At 41.1% G+C, this 15089-nt stretch overlaps 1 protein-coding gene across 8 annotated transcripts in view; it reads left to right on the top strand.

Moving 5' to 3' along the window:
- Nucleotides 1-15089, top strand: part of VRK1 (vaccinia related kinase 1) — a 67741-nt gene that overhangs the window by 31912 nt on the left and 20740 nt on the right. For 7 of the 8 annotated variants that reach the window (XM_011370199.2, XM_023536631.1, XM_011370196.2 and 4 more), the window contains 7 exons: nt 4571-4640; nt 5578-5665; nt 10330-10438; nt 10557-10649; nt 12606-12738; nt 13736-13856; nt 14154-14212. In XM_011370199.2, the coding sequence (XP_011368501.1) occupies nt 4571-4640; nt 5578-5665; nt 10330-10438; nt 10557-10649; nt 12606-12738; nt 13736-13856; nt 14154-14212 (673 nt within the window). The remainder of the gene's footprint in view (nt 1-4570; nt 4641-5577; nt 5666-10329; nt 10439-10556; nt 10650-12605; nt 12739-13735; nt 13857-14153; nt 14213-15089) is intronic. The other variant, XM_023536629.1, reaches the window with a different exon arrangement.

Raw genomic sequence — 15089 nt, 5'->3', positions numbered from 1 at the left:
GCCGGCGCCATGCCTGAGAGGTCGGACTAGTGTGGAACCATGTCTCTCTTCTTCTGTGGAACCTGAGCTGCTTTAAATTGAGTTTTAGTTTAGAATTATGATATCCTTTATTATGGGTAACTTTAAGTAGTTTAGTTGTCATTAGATGTAACTTAACTTTTATTACCTTTTTTGCTTACAGAGTTATGCAAAAAAAGTGTGTGGTAACAGGTATTGCCTAACTGCTTAAGGTAGCAAATTACTTTGCATTTCTAAGTTTAAAGCCATTTGTTTTCAAACCTAGTTCAGGACTCTGCCTCTCCTGTTTCTTAATTTGGTCCTGTTTCCATTAGCCTATATTACTCCTTCTCGTTGTAATTAGGACAGTGATAAATATTCAGTTGATTTCTCTTTTGCATTTAATATTTCAGTAACATTCTCAGTGTCGTAGTTTGCGGTCCTGGAAGAATGCCATAAACAAAACAATATTGCTTTCTCTTTCTTCTCTAAGGAAGAGTTTAGTAACTGCTGTTTGCTCATTTCTTCTCTGATACCTGTCTCTTCTGAACCCCTTTAATCTGCAGCATTCATTCTATTTCCATTTATTTTATAATTTCACGTGCTAATATCCTCATGTCATTAGTTGATTTTAGTTTTTTTATGTGTTTATCTCCCTAACTAGATGTCGAGTTAGTTCATGATAAGGACCTTATTTTAAATTTTGTTTTCTGCATGCTATCCTTAAATGCCTGTTTTATTCTTTTGAAAACTTTTTAGCCATAATTCTCACCACCTTTTAACTTTAATGCCACCCACTTCCATTACTTGGCTAGCCTTTTAAAGTGGGCCCATTCATAATGTGCCTTCATTTGTGGTATGCTATGCCAGAATTCTGTCCATTCCTGTTCCATAATTCTTTTATTCTCAGAGCTTTATAATATTAAAAATTGAAATGGCTCATCAAACATAAACATATAAAATGAGTATCAGATCTTTCCAGTATTAAAATCTGAACTATTTATGAACATTTGTCATATAAAACATTAAGGGCTATTAAAAATCATGTTTTCAAAGAACAGGTACTACACTTTGGGGAAATTTCATAATTAATTACTAAATAAAAAGCACGATACAAAACTACAGAGTAGAGGTAGTTTTATAAAATCACTATGTATGTGAGGAAAATGTCAAAGTATTTCCAAGTTTTCTATAAAATGAGCACGTATTTTATCTTTAGAGGAGAAAACCTCAGCAAATGGTAAGAAATAATCAGAGGCAGATTGCTTTTTAATGTGACATTAGATTTGATAAGGAAGCAGCATAGCGAGCAGTGGCTCCTGGCCCCGTTTGGGCAGCGTAATCGGAATCTGGACGTGCGACCTGGTGGCGGGTGTCTGGTGAAGCCGCCTGGAGAGCCCCGGGTGGAGCCTGGCGCACAGGCCGCCGTGGTTGCTTTCGGCTGACCACACATGCGTGTGTGTGTTTGTCTTCGTTTGGGGTCCTTGTGTTGGCATGGGAGCTTGCAGGTACCCCGTGCTTCTGGTGGGGCTTCCATCTTCGTGTCAAAAATGTTGGTAGCTGCTCATATGCATACCTGCTCTATGAAAGGGCTCCAAATAGTTAACTCACAAATTTTTTACAGTTGGCTTTGAAATGAAGCTAAGACATACATATTTAACATAGGTATTTAGGTAAATACTAAATATATTCTCTCCTGTCAAACGAATGTGCCTGATTTTGTTTAGGGTCTTACCCCTTATTGACTTATGGGGCAGCTTTGGAGTTGTGGCACTGGGACACCGGGGGTGGCAGCCTTGTGCTCTCCGTCTCTAGATAACTGAGAGACACTGTGTGTATTTTATTTCAAGAAAATGCATGCGCAGAGAGCAATGGTAAATTGGTAATAATAAGTTGGATAATGCAAGGAGAAAAATTTCTCTTTGAGGTTTTTTGTTTACAGACTTTATAATAATTCTTTCAATTACACTTAGCCTTTGTCGTCATGTCATTGAGCTAATAGCAGAACTGGAGGGGTAGAAGTCAGGCTTGTGGATCTTGTGTCCTAATAGTTCTTTATGTCAAGGTCACTTTCCTTTTGAACTGATTAAACCTGTATTTCGAAGTGCTGTGGAAAGAAGTTTGCAGACTGATGTTTACGTCCCCTCACTGATGTTATGAGAAGTGACCTGAATTTTCAATTCAGACATCATCATTTTTTGGTAGGAAGGAGAAACTTTATACAGCTTCATTTTTAAATGGCAGCCAGTTGCTTTTAGATGGTGCCATTGAAATGTATCACATTTTAATTTTTTTTCTGTTGTCATCTTCATTTTGACACTTAAAAGTCTTAAAGAAACGTTTAGTGATATTCTAGTTAAAATGTCAGTCCTGATTTCTTTTCTAAATCTTGGCTATTATAGCGTTGGCAAAGTATTTTAGATTTGAAATATGTTAATAAAATTTTAGTTATGAGTTAAGGTAGTTTCTTCAGAAATAGCTAGCTTTGGCTAGAGTGCAATGCCAAGGAAGTAGCTCCTTTATTTTGTTATAATGGAGTCTTGCTGTATTAGAAAAAGTATGGTATGAGCTCAGAGAGCCTTCAGTGTAGTGGGGCTCTCATTATAATAGCCTGATTTCTAGGTTGATTCTCATTATTATAAGTTTAATGAATTATTGCCTGATGGAAAGCTTGAAAATTGAAGTTGATGTGACATAGGTCAAAACAATAAATCAGAATTTTATACTGATGCGTATTAAGCCAGAATTTGTCTTAGGAAAACCCCTTTTGAACCCGAATTATATTAATGAGCTAGTCTAAAAGTTGGCCTTTGGAGAGTAACTTTACCAAAATTCCTTCTTGTGAGTTTTCATTTCTTCATGTCTTTCACTGAGTCCCTGACCCCTGCTGAACGCCTGTTCTCAGGCTGCAGGCTTTGAACATGCACACGTGTCTGTGTAGCTACCACTGTTGCCAGGAAAGGAGCCACAGGGCACAGCAAAAATCAAGGTGCCCAGTCTGCAAATTAGGGGTTTGGTGCTCACACGCACCTTAGTATATTGGTTAGTTTCTACTTATTAAGCAGTGTTGACGCGCCAAACCCTAGAGTTCCAATCTCTTCTAAGACCGGGCTGAAAAGTAGACTTACCTGTAACACACAGGCCTGCTTACTGTCAGGTTCTGATCCAAGTGTCATATGTGTTGCCCATTTGCTGTCGAACGCTCTGTCTTAACTAGGTCCTGCCTTACTCTGCAGGTTGCTTCTCAGTTTTCCTTTAGGTACTTTAACTTGGGATTCCTATTTTTTGAATTCCAAGGTATCTGAGATTTTAGGACTGCATGTATATAGTGGTTATATTTAAACCTCAAGGAGGAAAATTAACTTCTATGACAGTGAGGAAATCGTGAATAAAAAAAATTTTAAAAAGGACATATTTTATGCATTTGCAAAAGGCATCTCCAGTCGTTGGAAACTATATATTTTCACGAATATTTTCTCAGTTAAGTAGTGGCCCTCATTTATCACTTCTGATATTCTACTGATACTTGAACTACAGCTATATAGATATTCTGTTTAAAAATTTCCTCATTCTTCCTGAAAGAAAAGCAATTCTAAAATGAGTTGAAAAATGTTAGTTTTTTGATTTGCAGTTTTCGATGCTTTTCAAAAAAATCTTTTGAAAATTTTCAATAAACAAGATTCTTAATAAACAAGATAATACAGAATATCAAACATTGAATAAATACTAACTAATTTTAATCAGACTATTTGAAAAGGTGCATGAAATTATAAGCTCTTTCCAACCTCATATTTATTTAACAAGACAACTCCTAACGGGCTGATATTTCTTGTTTGACAAATACCTTTTTGTGAGTATATAGCTCTTTGCAAATAATTTTAGTTGTTAATGTCCCTTAAAATGTGAAACGACTAGTCCAGTAAAATTGGTGGGAAACAATTGTTATCGAGCTCCATTTTCCCCTTGATACTAAGCTGTGTGGGAAGTAAATTGTACGCCTCCTTAGTCTGAGACGTGTGGGAGTCGGTGTCAGGCAGGAAAGGATGCAGTTAAACGGGCAGCACTTGCTTCCTCTGGAGCTCCAGAACCCTCTGTGGTAAGTTCGGTTTCTGCCAGTCCTGATCAGCTGTGTATAACTGTAATGAGAAACGGGAAAGCAATGGGATTTTGCCACGAATTGGTTAAATCAAGTATTGAAATTTTATTAAATCTCAAAAATACCTTGTAGCCGCTTGGTGAAATGGTTAACATGGTTGCTGGTTTTTGCTTAATAAAGATAAAAATAAGTTTAAAGGTTTTTCTTAAACTTCAGCAAAGACTGAGCTGTTCATCTAATGTTATATAATTTATCACTTATAAAATTGGAACTGGAGAGAAATATAAGACTTACAGACTATTCTGAGAATACTGAAAATATTTCTAAAGGGTTTGACTTCAACATAGTTATAAACTTAAGTATCAAACCTTCATCGTTTGGAAAGAAAAATTGATTTATTAGCTTTTATTGAAGGTTCACTGAAAATAACTCAGTAATTTTAACTACTGCTAGTACTAATTAACTCCTATTTTCAAGGAACCCAGTGACAATGGACCTCTTTTTACTGAATTAAAGTTCTACCAGCGAGCTGCCAAACCAGAGCAAAGTAAGAAATATAACACATTATGCTTTTAACGTGACCACTGTTCGTTGTATTTTTGGTTTAAGACAAGACTAAAACATTGGATCTTATATTATGGTTCTTTATATTTTACTTTATAAATGTATCCTATTTAAATGAGATTTGTATAAAAGAATTTTGGTCTTTTAATGGGTTTATTTTAAGATTTCATGTGTATCTATATGTAGAATAAAGTTAATAAACAAATTATGATTTAGGAAATGTTGTTAAAAGTTGAGAAATCTAATCCATGAGTATGGCTCAAGGATCTCCAAATCTTTTTGAGTATTTTTTAAACTCTGGAGAACATAACTTGGGGTGGGGGTGGGGACGGGGGTGGGGGTGCCAGAATTGATGAACTGGAACAGACTATCCAGGTGGAGAGCAGGGCCTCTTCTGCCTCCTTGGGCCCTTTCTGTTCCCCTCCCCTCCCCTCCTCTCCCCTCCCCACTCCTCCTCACCCCTCTGAGAATCCAGCGAGTCTCCTTGTCAGAGAGGCTTGACGGTCTCTCCAGGAAGCCTCCCATCTTTCCTAGAGCTTGATTTCCTAGTTGGGGACTTTAGAATGAGGTAAAAAACTTTGAGATTGGGGTAATTGAAAAGTCTTTCTAAGGAAGCAAGTAAACATTTACATAATTAAGGCTATAAATTGTAACCACAGTACTGTGGTTTGATTTTTTTAAGAATGTTTTTTGCAGATTTTTAATTGTAAAGACAATGTTTAGGGCAGGATAAAATATTATTGTGGGTTAATAAAAATGCTTTGAATTACTTTTTATCTGTTATAATGTACTGTTTACTTTCTTTTTTATGAATAAATAAAAGCGAATCTTATAGGTATAAGTACATTTTACTCTTAATGATTTAAAAGATTATTTACGGCAACAGAATCGAAATCACAAGCATCTGTTTTAATTTGTAGTTCAGAAATGGATTCGTACCCATAAACTGAAGTACCTGGGTGTTCCTAAATATTGGGGGTCTGGTCTACACGATAAAAATGGAAAAAGGTAAAAATATACATGTTTGTTTCTCTCCTCCCTTTTCTGAGCAGTCACTGTAGTCGGTTTAGTTAAGAATCTCTCCCTGAGCACCTGCGGTGCTGCTGGGCCTCCTCTGGGCTGAGCGGGGGTGTGACAGGTGAGCAAGGGGTTAGTGCTGCCCTCTGCTTCCCACAGGACAGGTTGTGACTCGATGTCAGAAACGGCAGCGCCTCTCGCCGGGGCGGGGGTGGGGGGTGGGCTTGTACCTGCAGCCACGGGCTGCAGCCCAGCTGACAAGTAGGAACAGAGCCAGATCTGTCCTGCAAACAAACAAAAAACTCCACATCCCTTATGGAGAAGGAAGCCCTTCGGCTTCAGCTGGGTCTTTCGTGTTGGATGTGTCATCTGCCCTCCGCAGCGTCCTGCCTTTTGTGAGGTTTCAGTCCGGCTAGGAGGGAAGACTAGCACGAAACGTGTGTGAGACAGAACAGTTACATCAAAATTGTATGATTCTGACTCTCGTGGGTCTTAGGAGTTTGGAAAATGGTGAGGATGTTTTGGCGTAGTTGAGTAGGAGAAAACCTCTGGTAGATTGATGTATAATCGATCCCTTTTCAGTAGTTGAGTGGCAGTGTGTGGAGTTAGGCTGGTTGCTGAGCTTTGAAGTTTGGGATTTGTGGGATTTGAATGCTTTCACCAGCAAATAAAGGAAAACTTTGGTTCAGCTCGTAGGTAACTAGCAAGGGCCCAGGTCCCTTTACCTTGCCCTTTGTCCTCCTTGTCTCAGCTGTGTTCTCTATCAACCCCGGACTGCGTGGCCTTGAGGTGGCTGCCCTAATTGGTGGCTTCTCATGCACACAGTACCCCCCAGGAGAAGATAACTTCCGGTGGGTGTCACTTTCCTAGAGAGAATCCCTTGGCTTGGCGTCTCGTGGCAGACTGACCTCTGTCCTGTTTTTCAGTCCGAGTTTGATTGGAGTTCATTTTGAAACAGTCACCGGCCAGGGCCGAGTGGTCACGGCGGTTGGCCCGGGCACGTGTTGGCTGCGTGGAGGAGGACGGAATGCGCGAGCCAAACTGGCTTGGTGAGAGAGGAGAGAGAGCTGGGCGCGGTGTGGGCGGGCAGCCGCCTGGGCCCTGGCAGGCCTCCTCGTGGAGCCACGTGTCCCCCAGGGAGAGTGGAGACTCCCGGAAGTGATGCTCAGTGTCTGTCACATGTGTTTTGCTGGAACAAGGTTCTATATTTTATGAGATTTTCTGGAGAAATAGTATAGATCAAGGACTGAGGAAGTAATTTAAGAGTAAGGCTTCTAGAGCCAGACTGCCTGGTCCGTCTGCGTTTGGTCCCTGAAGACGTGTGCCTGGGTGAGTGATTCCTTTTTTGCCTTGTTTTTCTCATCTGTGAAATGAAGTAACAGCTGCTCAGTAAGAGTGATTAAAGGTAAAGCTCTCGGTAAATGTGTAAAACCCATGTTAGCTTTTACTCTCAGAGGAGTCTGTCATCCGTTGAATGTGAACAGCTCCTGGTTCAGAGAATCACCGAGGAGGGGGATGCGGACGCAGGGCAGGGCAGGGCAGGCCTCGGCCTGCGTGCGGCCTGTCCGCCACCCTTCCTTAGCAAGCGAAGGACACGTGTGTGAAGGAGAGAAGGAGGTGAACTTGGAGACTGAGGCGGATCTCGAAGACTCAGGGAGGCAAGAGCGGTTTGGAACCTGTGTGTTGAACTAGGGACGGTGACAGGATGGTGCAGGTGGCGTTTGAGAACTGGTTTACGTGGTGTACATGCCGCATCGGAACCTGTGAAGAGGGGACTTGGGCAGGAAACACCCTCACAGATGACTTGCTAGAAAGCAGATAGCATGTGGTGGCACTCCAGGGCACAGCGGTTGTACCCCTCAGGAACAGCACGTTATCAAATGATTGGAAGGGCAGTGTGGTGGGGGGACTGGAGCATTTTAAAGGTAGAATAACAGAATTTTTCACCTCCTTCCAAAATTTTGGGATACACTTTTTTTAAACAACAAAAATTATATCACAATAAAATTTAAACATCACTGAACTAGATTGCACTCAGCTCCATCAGGCGTGGTTCCGGGGTTATGTTTAGTTTTCCATATTTCTATCACTTGTAAGGTGGGGATAATTGTACTTACTTTTTGGAGTCATTGGGAAGATGAAATGAAAACATGCAAATCGTAAGGGGGATTTTCTGGCACATAGTATGTGCTCAGTAAATGTTAGTTGCAGTCATCATCGTTATTTTCCTTCCTCCCTCCCTCCCTCTCTTCCTTTTCCCCTCTCTGCCTTCCCTTCTTTCTTCCTCTCTCCTCCCTTCCTTCCTTCTTTCCTTTCTCTCTTCCTTCCTTTGTTTTGGGAATGGCACCTTTTCTTAAAGTTGCCAACACTGTCAAAGCACATTTTACCTTATACAGTCTTATCCCGTTTTGTGATAAAACAGCCACTTAAACAGGACGTGTGCGCGCGCGCGCGTGTGTGTGTGCGTGTGCGTGTGCGTGCACGTGTGCGTGCGGCTCCTGTGAAGTGACCAGGGCCTGGAGAGCTGGTGGGGATGGAAGGGGGACTCTGTCCACTGACTGACAGGAGCGCAGCGGGAGAACTTCCGTGGGGACTAGAGGGTGCTGCAGAGTCAGGGACCCCGGAACCAGACTCACTGAGTTTACCTTTAACGTGCCATTTACTAGTGGCCACCTTGCCTCTCAGCCTGTCTCTTCCATAGCGTGAAGTTGCCGGAAGTGTCTCTGAAATCACCTCCAAGGTATTGATTTGCTTTTTAGGTTGACGCTCTTAAAAATAATCATTTTGGTTCTTACAGAAATAAAGATGTAGAAAGTAAGATTGTTCTTCCAGCCCCACCCGTCCACCAGAGAGCCTTCCTTTCCCCTGAAACTCATTTGAATTAATATGTATATAGTGCTGAGAACAGGGTCAGAATAAAAATGTTATCTGCTGCCATTATGAAGTTATTTCTATTGATTTACATTTTCCTGTTGTTTGCATTGTTTCACCCAGGTTTTTGGGAGGGTGTGTTGTACCTCGATGGTTTTGCTTTAGGGGAGTTACTTAGGAATAACTCTCATTTTACTGTTCAGTGGTAGAAATGCCTTCCCAGAGGAACATGGTAAAAACTTAGGTGCGGCACACAGAATCCCGCTCCAGGCGATGTGTGTTTAGAAATGGTGAGGCAGTTAAGGGGCTGTCACCGAGTGCTGTGGCCTGTGCGTGTGAAGCAAGACCTCCTTGATGGGATTTGTTAATAGATCTCTCGTCGAATTGAACAGTTTCTTTTAGCCCTTTTTGAGACTGTCAACAGAGGTGGTACTTTTGTTACCCGTGCATATTTGTATACATTTTTATAATAATCACACTCTCACATCACTCATTTGTAAAATACAAACACGTACACGTGTGCTCATCCGTCGATGTTGGAAAACCCGTTGTTACGAAGGAAATCAGGCCGTCAGAATTGTCCCTGTGTTACCTTGGAGGTCCAGGTGCTGGGAGATCATGGATGAGCACGTGCGCCAGTAATTGTGTGGCTTCGGACAAATCACTTTCCCTCCACAGACATTAATTACTTTTTAAAAGATGTTCAGACGGGATGATCTCTTATTCTCTTCCAGCTCAAAAATGGATAGAATTCTGAATCCTTTGTTTGGCGTATGGTCTTATACGTTAGCTCTTCCTTCCCTGTTGAACTTGTCATATCGTATTTTTATCTTAGAAACTTGTAAGTGGGATTCTTGTGTCCTGCCGACGTGTGGTGTAGTGGTCAGAAGCGTGGCTCTGCCACTTACTGGAGCACGAAGTACTTCTCATCATGATGCATTTTGAGTGTGGTCTCGATTGATTTATTGGGTGATTTAACTAGACAAGTCAGAACCCAGGAAACTTTGTAAAGATTGACGTGGTCCTCAGAGCAGAAGATGAGCCGTGTCACCACAGCTGGGTGATGCTTCTCGGGCCACGCTGACGTATGGCGCGTGGCTGCCGAACCTTAGAGTCAGAGTGCTAGGAAAGTCCTTAGGGAGTGTGAGCCCTGCCTCCTCACTCACCCATGTCTGTGGAGACTGGGTCCTGAAGAAGCGATGTGACTTGACTAAGGTGACATATTTGGTTTGTGGCAAAACCAAAAATCTTCGCATTTTTCAAGAGTATTTCCTCTTCCCCAAATCTTGTCTGTTGAGTATTTCATATACAGTCCTTTTACATCGTTTAAGCGATTTTATTGAATGCAGCTATTGTTACAGCATCTCTTGACAATCTTGATTTTAACGGAATGGTATGTAATACTGCTATGCTAAAATGTGCCTTAAAAATAGAGAAAATCGGTCACAGGAAGATAATATCTAGAAGCATAAATTAGCTATGAGAAAGAACGCTGATATCATTCTCAGATTGTTCTATTTTACTGTGAAAGAATCTGTTGGATTCTCTCTGTAACTTACTGGAATACTGTCTCCTGTACTGGCCACGGCCAGGAGGCCCCAGGAAAGCTCTCTCAGCTCTTGAGAATTCTAGTTAGAAGAAATTGTTTCAAATGTTTGTCTTTCTTGCCTTTTCTCTCTTCCTAAACATTGTCTTGAAAAGCTACTTCGAAAGAAGAGTACTCATTGCAAAGTAGATTTTCCCGAGTTATATTTTGTTCATTGACTTTTCTCATTTGCCTTTAGTTACAGGTTTATGATAATGGATCGCTTTGGGAGTGACCTTCAGAAAATATATGAAGCAAATGCCAAAAGGTTTTCTCGGAAAACTGTCTTGCAGCTAAGCTTAAGAATTGTATGTGAGCTACATGCTTCTTGTTTTTAATCCAGTAGAGCTAGTTGTGTTGAAGCTCGGTCCTCTGCTGGTCGGTGTCGGGCACTGCACTAATTTGTCCTGTGTGCTGCTTTCATAGCTGGATATTCTGGAGTATATTCACGAGCACGAGTATGTGCATGGAGATATCAAGGCTTCCAATCTTCTTCTGAGCTGCAAGAATCCTGACCAGGTAGTTTTATAACTTTAATTTCCACTATTTAGAACCTGTTGTTTGAAAACATGTATGGTTCCTTTGAACTTTCGAACCCATACAGAAGTTTTACTTTTTGAAGTAGATAGGGTAATAATAACATTTCTTCTTGACACTTTTATCTAGTTAACATTCTACATTTTTGATGGGATTTGTTTGGCACTTTATCAAGTTGGCTATTTTGCCCTAAATAATATTCAGAAGAAGTGCTTGTGATACAAAATGAATTTCAAATAGCTATTTGGGGGTGGAAGCTTAAAATTATATAGTGCACCAATGAATTATGTTTGCCTGTCTGCTTTGTCATTTTTTTTATTTCCTTTGTTCAAGAAATCCATCAAATGAAAGTGTTCTGTTACTTCGAAAATTTGGTCTTTAACATGTTGATTATTCAAATCAATTGGTTTATAGAAATATCTTAGCTGTCTCGATTTGTGTGCAGTTAGGGTGTGGAATTCAAATCTGCATTTTTTTAGTTTATTACATTTGCTTTGTAGTTTTTACTTTTTAAGGAAAGGAGAAAAGCTAATGTTATTTTACCTTTATTTGGGTTAGTTTAGGTAATGTAAAGGAATCTGTAACTTTCGTGTAGCCGCTTCCATGATTCTCCTAAGCGAGGTTTGGTTGACACGCGTTGGCGCGTGACTGCGCTTACTGCTCTCCGTGTCTCACTTCTCACTTGATCTTGTATGAGGAAAGAATATTTAAACAGTATAAATGTGTTTGTGTCGATAGTCCGTACTTTATTTTGCTTTTCCTCAAACCCGTATTTAACTTTCTCTTGCTTAGTTTTTCCTTCATCCTTGGCTTCTCTTTCTGTGATCTCGTATGTCTGCTTCCCCTCCTCCATCTCCATTGTGGTGGCCATAAAGGCTCTATGTACGTATAACACATGTTTTAGCTTAAAAACAAACAAAACGTAGCTCAGAGTCTGAATGACAAGGACTCCATTAATTGAAGTAGACTGGATTTATATAATAAATAAAAATACAACCCATTTCAGTTTGTAGTTGACTAAAACATGCTGCCTTTTGTCTGTATGGAAATATTTCTACAGCTCTTTTATTTGGGCATATCTTTAGATGGGATTTTTTTTTTTTTTTTTTTTTTTTAGTATTAGATGTATGTGCCAGGTCATCCCCATATTTTTACTTCAGTTCCCTCTCGTGACCAATTGCATACATTGGTGAGACAGTTACCCAGAACTAGAGATGTAATATGAGGCTATGGAATAGAAGAAAGCCAAATTTATTAGCTTTCGATGCTAATCAGGCCCACACGAACGTGCCCACAGATGTGTGTGTGTGTGATATTATAATTTAGTTTTAATTATGAAGGCTTGACTTAAATATATAATATTTAAATGTAGATAAGAGCCTCATCTAAAAGTTCTTCAGATCATTTTTATGATCTGAAATATTTTTATGAAGCGAATTGGTCTTTGATTATTTTATAAGTGGTGAAGCAGAGGCATAGAAGACTACTAGAAAACTACTAAGACTACATAGAAAACTACTGCATCCCGTGCCGGCTAAGCTCGCGGTCATACACGAGTGTGGCAGTTGTGTCGCAGTGTCGATGGTTTACTCCGTGCTCAGTTTTGTTTCAGACTGTAAGAAAAAGGATGAGTGTATAATCCTCGCTCAAACTGAGGAGACAAGATTAATGATAGCACATATTTAGGTAAACAATATACAAAATCAGGTGATATTATCTGGGCTGTAGCTACATGGCCATATAATATTTTTCTTTAAATAAAGTCTTTCAGAATTAAGCCTTTGCCATTGTTGGCATATAGGCTCTAACTTGTCTGGGTGCTGTGCTGTGGCCTTATAGTGAAGTCACCCTTAAATGCCAGCACTTCGTTTTGGCCTTTAAAGGGGTGTATGTGCCTCACTCTGCCTTAAGTTTGTCTTGGTACTTGGAAACTTACAGGTGTACTTGGTAGATTATGGCCTTGCTTATCGATACTGCCCGGAAGGAATCCACAAAGAATACAAAGAAGACCCCAAAAGATGTCACGATGGCACTATTGAATTCACCAGCATCGACGCGCACAATGGCGTGGGTACGTCCATGATAGTTGAACAAAAACCACAGCTGATGTTTTCCACCAGATGCCTGCACCGTTCCCGGTTCCGCATGAGTAAATAAGTAGATGAGACTGAAGAGGCAAGATGGATGGGGGCGGAGGGCGAGGCTAGCCCCCCCGTGCCCGTGCGACTGACAGCTCCTGCCGGAGCTTCGGCTTCAGAGACACCAAGGTTTTCAGCAGTGAATGTGGTTCAATCGGCTGCAACGCCCATTTCTTTTTTGGTTACATTTAGCTTGATCGGAATGTCCTGTCCCACCCACCCCCTCTTTTCCCCCCTTCCCCTCCCTGCCCCTGCCCCCCGCACACAAAAGTCTGTAAGCTCCTGCCGGAGCTTCGGCTTCGGAGACACCAAGGTTTTCAGCAGTGAATGTGGTTCAATCGGCTGCAACGCCCATTTCTTTTTTGGTTACATTTAGCTTGATGGGAATGTCCTGTCCCACCCACCCCCTCTTTTCCCCCCTTCCCCTCCCTGCCCCTGCCCCCCGCACACAAAAGTCTGTAAGTTTCTTATGCAGCTCTAACTTTATAGCAGATAAACTTTATTTTGTCATCTGTTTCTTAGCCTGTTTCTTCAGCAGGCGTTTCTTTTTTCCGTGCCCAACACCGTGGGGTGCTAAAACCCCCAGTTCTCTGGCCCTCTTAACAGCTCACAGCATTTTTAATATCTTCAGGTTTTCCAAGGGCAATATTAAATGTCATTGTTTTATAATTTGTTTCCTAGACTGATAGTCTCAGTTTGAAAACTCTCGCGTTTGCCAATTTGGGTTTTAAAGTTAAATTATTAGTTGGAGGTAATTATTTCTTTTATACTCCCCAATGTTCAATACTTTTTTTTAAATGCAGTCAAAATTTTATGATGAGAAACAAGACTGTAGAGTTGAGTGTTGCACAATTATTGCTTTAGAAATACTTGAAATTATACCTTAAAAATTATTTTGGTAAGCTCATCCTGCTGCTTCTGTGTTCACAGCCCCGTCGAGACGCGGTGACTTGGAAATACTTGGCTACTGTATGATCCAGTGGCTTAGCGGCCATCTTCCCTGGGAGGATAATTTGAAAGATCCTAACTATGTTAGAGATTCCAAAATTAGGTAAAGGAGACTTATAATAACTTATTTGGGGCAAACTCATGATAAGGCAAATGTTTTTCAGTCAGAATTTCTGTACTGGAACTGTAGTTTCAACTTATACTAATGTAGAAATAAGAAAGTATGTGTTAAACAGTAAGATTCCTTGGTCTCTTGTGTAATTTATCTTAGAGGAATGTCCGTAAGCATATTTAGGGTGTGACACAGTGCTACTCAACGTGCTGTTTACTGCTATTGAATATTAATAATTTTCTATGGCATCAAGCTTCAAACAATGACTCATTCTTTAATTTTTAACAGATACAGAGAAAATATTGCAGGTTTGATGGACAAATGTTTTCCTGAGAAAAATAAGCCAGGTAGGAAAAGACCTTTTACGTATTCACAGGGATTTTTTTTTTTTTCTGGGAGAAAAAAAAAAGTCACGATGTCCACGGACTGTCCCTTCACGTCAGCGTTTAGGTGTGGGACCCGCTGTCATCAGAAAAGCACTTCGCTTCCAAGAAGCGGGCTACACGAGTACTTGAGCTCCATTCAGTTATTCATTGCTTTCAGGAAAGGGACCAAATCTCATGTATTCGTTCACCTTTTCTACTGAAATTTTACTGTGTGCCAGGGACCTTTCGAGACACTAGGGATGTGACAGTGAACAAAACAAATTCCTGTCCTCACGAAGCGAAGGCTCTAGTTGGGAGAGAGAGATGGTAACCAAATGAGTGAATTTTACAGGATATCACGTGGTTCGTACGAGGGAGAGGAGAAGAAAGCAGGGAATACAACAGGGTGGGCAGGGGTGGCCTGACTGAGGAGGTGACACTGAGCAGTTGTAGGAAGGAAACGAGTGAACCATGTGGGAATCCGGGAAGAGACTCGCGGGCAGAAGGAACGTAAGTGCCTGGTGTGTGTGAAGGATGCGTCCTCGTAGGCCATTTAATAAGGTCTTGGCTTTTACTTTGAGCAAGAGTGTAAGATTTGGAGTAGAAAGTGACACGAACTGTCTGTCTTTAAGGGACATCGCGCTAGCTTCTGCTTTGAGGGCTGCTGCTAGGGGAGCAAGGCAGGGAGCGAGCGGGAGCAGGCTGGGAGGCTCCTGCGATGGCGCAGGCAGAGGAAGTGGCAGGACTGAGACGTGGATGGTGGGTGTGTTTAGAAGTCTTTTCAAGCCTTTGCTTAATTGTTTCTCTTCTGGGATTTCTGCTCTAACCTTATGCTATTTGAAGTTGCAAGCCCCAGCAC

Source organism: Pteropus vampyrus, unplaced genomic scaffold, assembly GCF_000151845.1.
Source record: "Pteropus vampyrus isolate Shadow unplaced genomic scaffold, Pvam_2.0 Scaffold164, whole genome shotgun sequence".
Taxonomy (NCBI): domain Eukaryota; kingdom Metazoa; phylum Chordata; class Mammalia; order Chiroptera; family Pteropodidae; genus Pteropus; species Pteropus vampyrus.
This window is presented reverse-complemented; position numbering and strand designations above follow the sequence as displayed.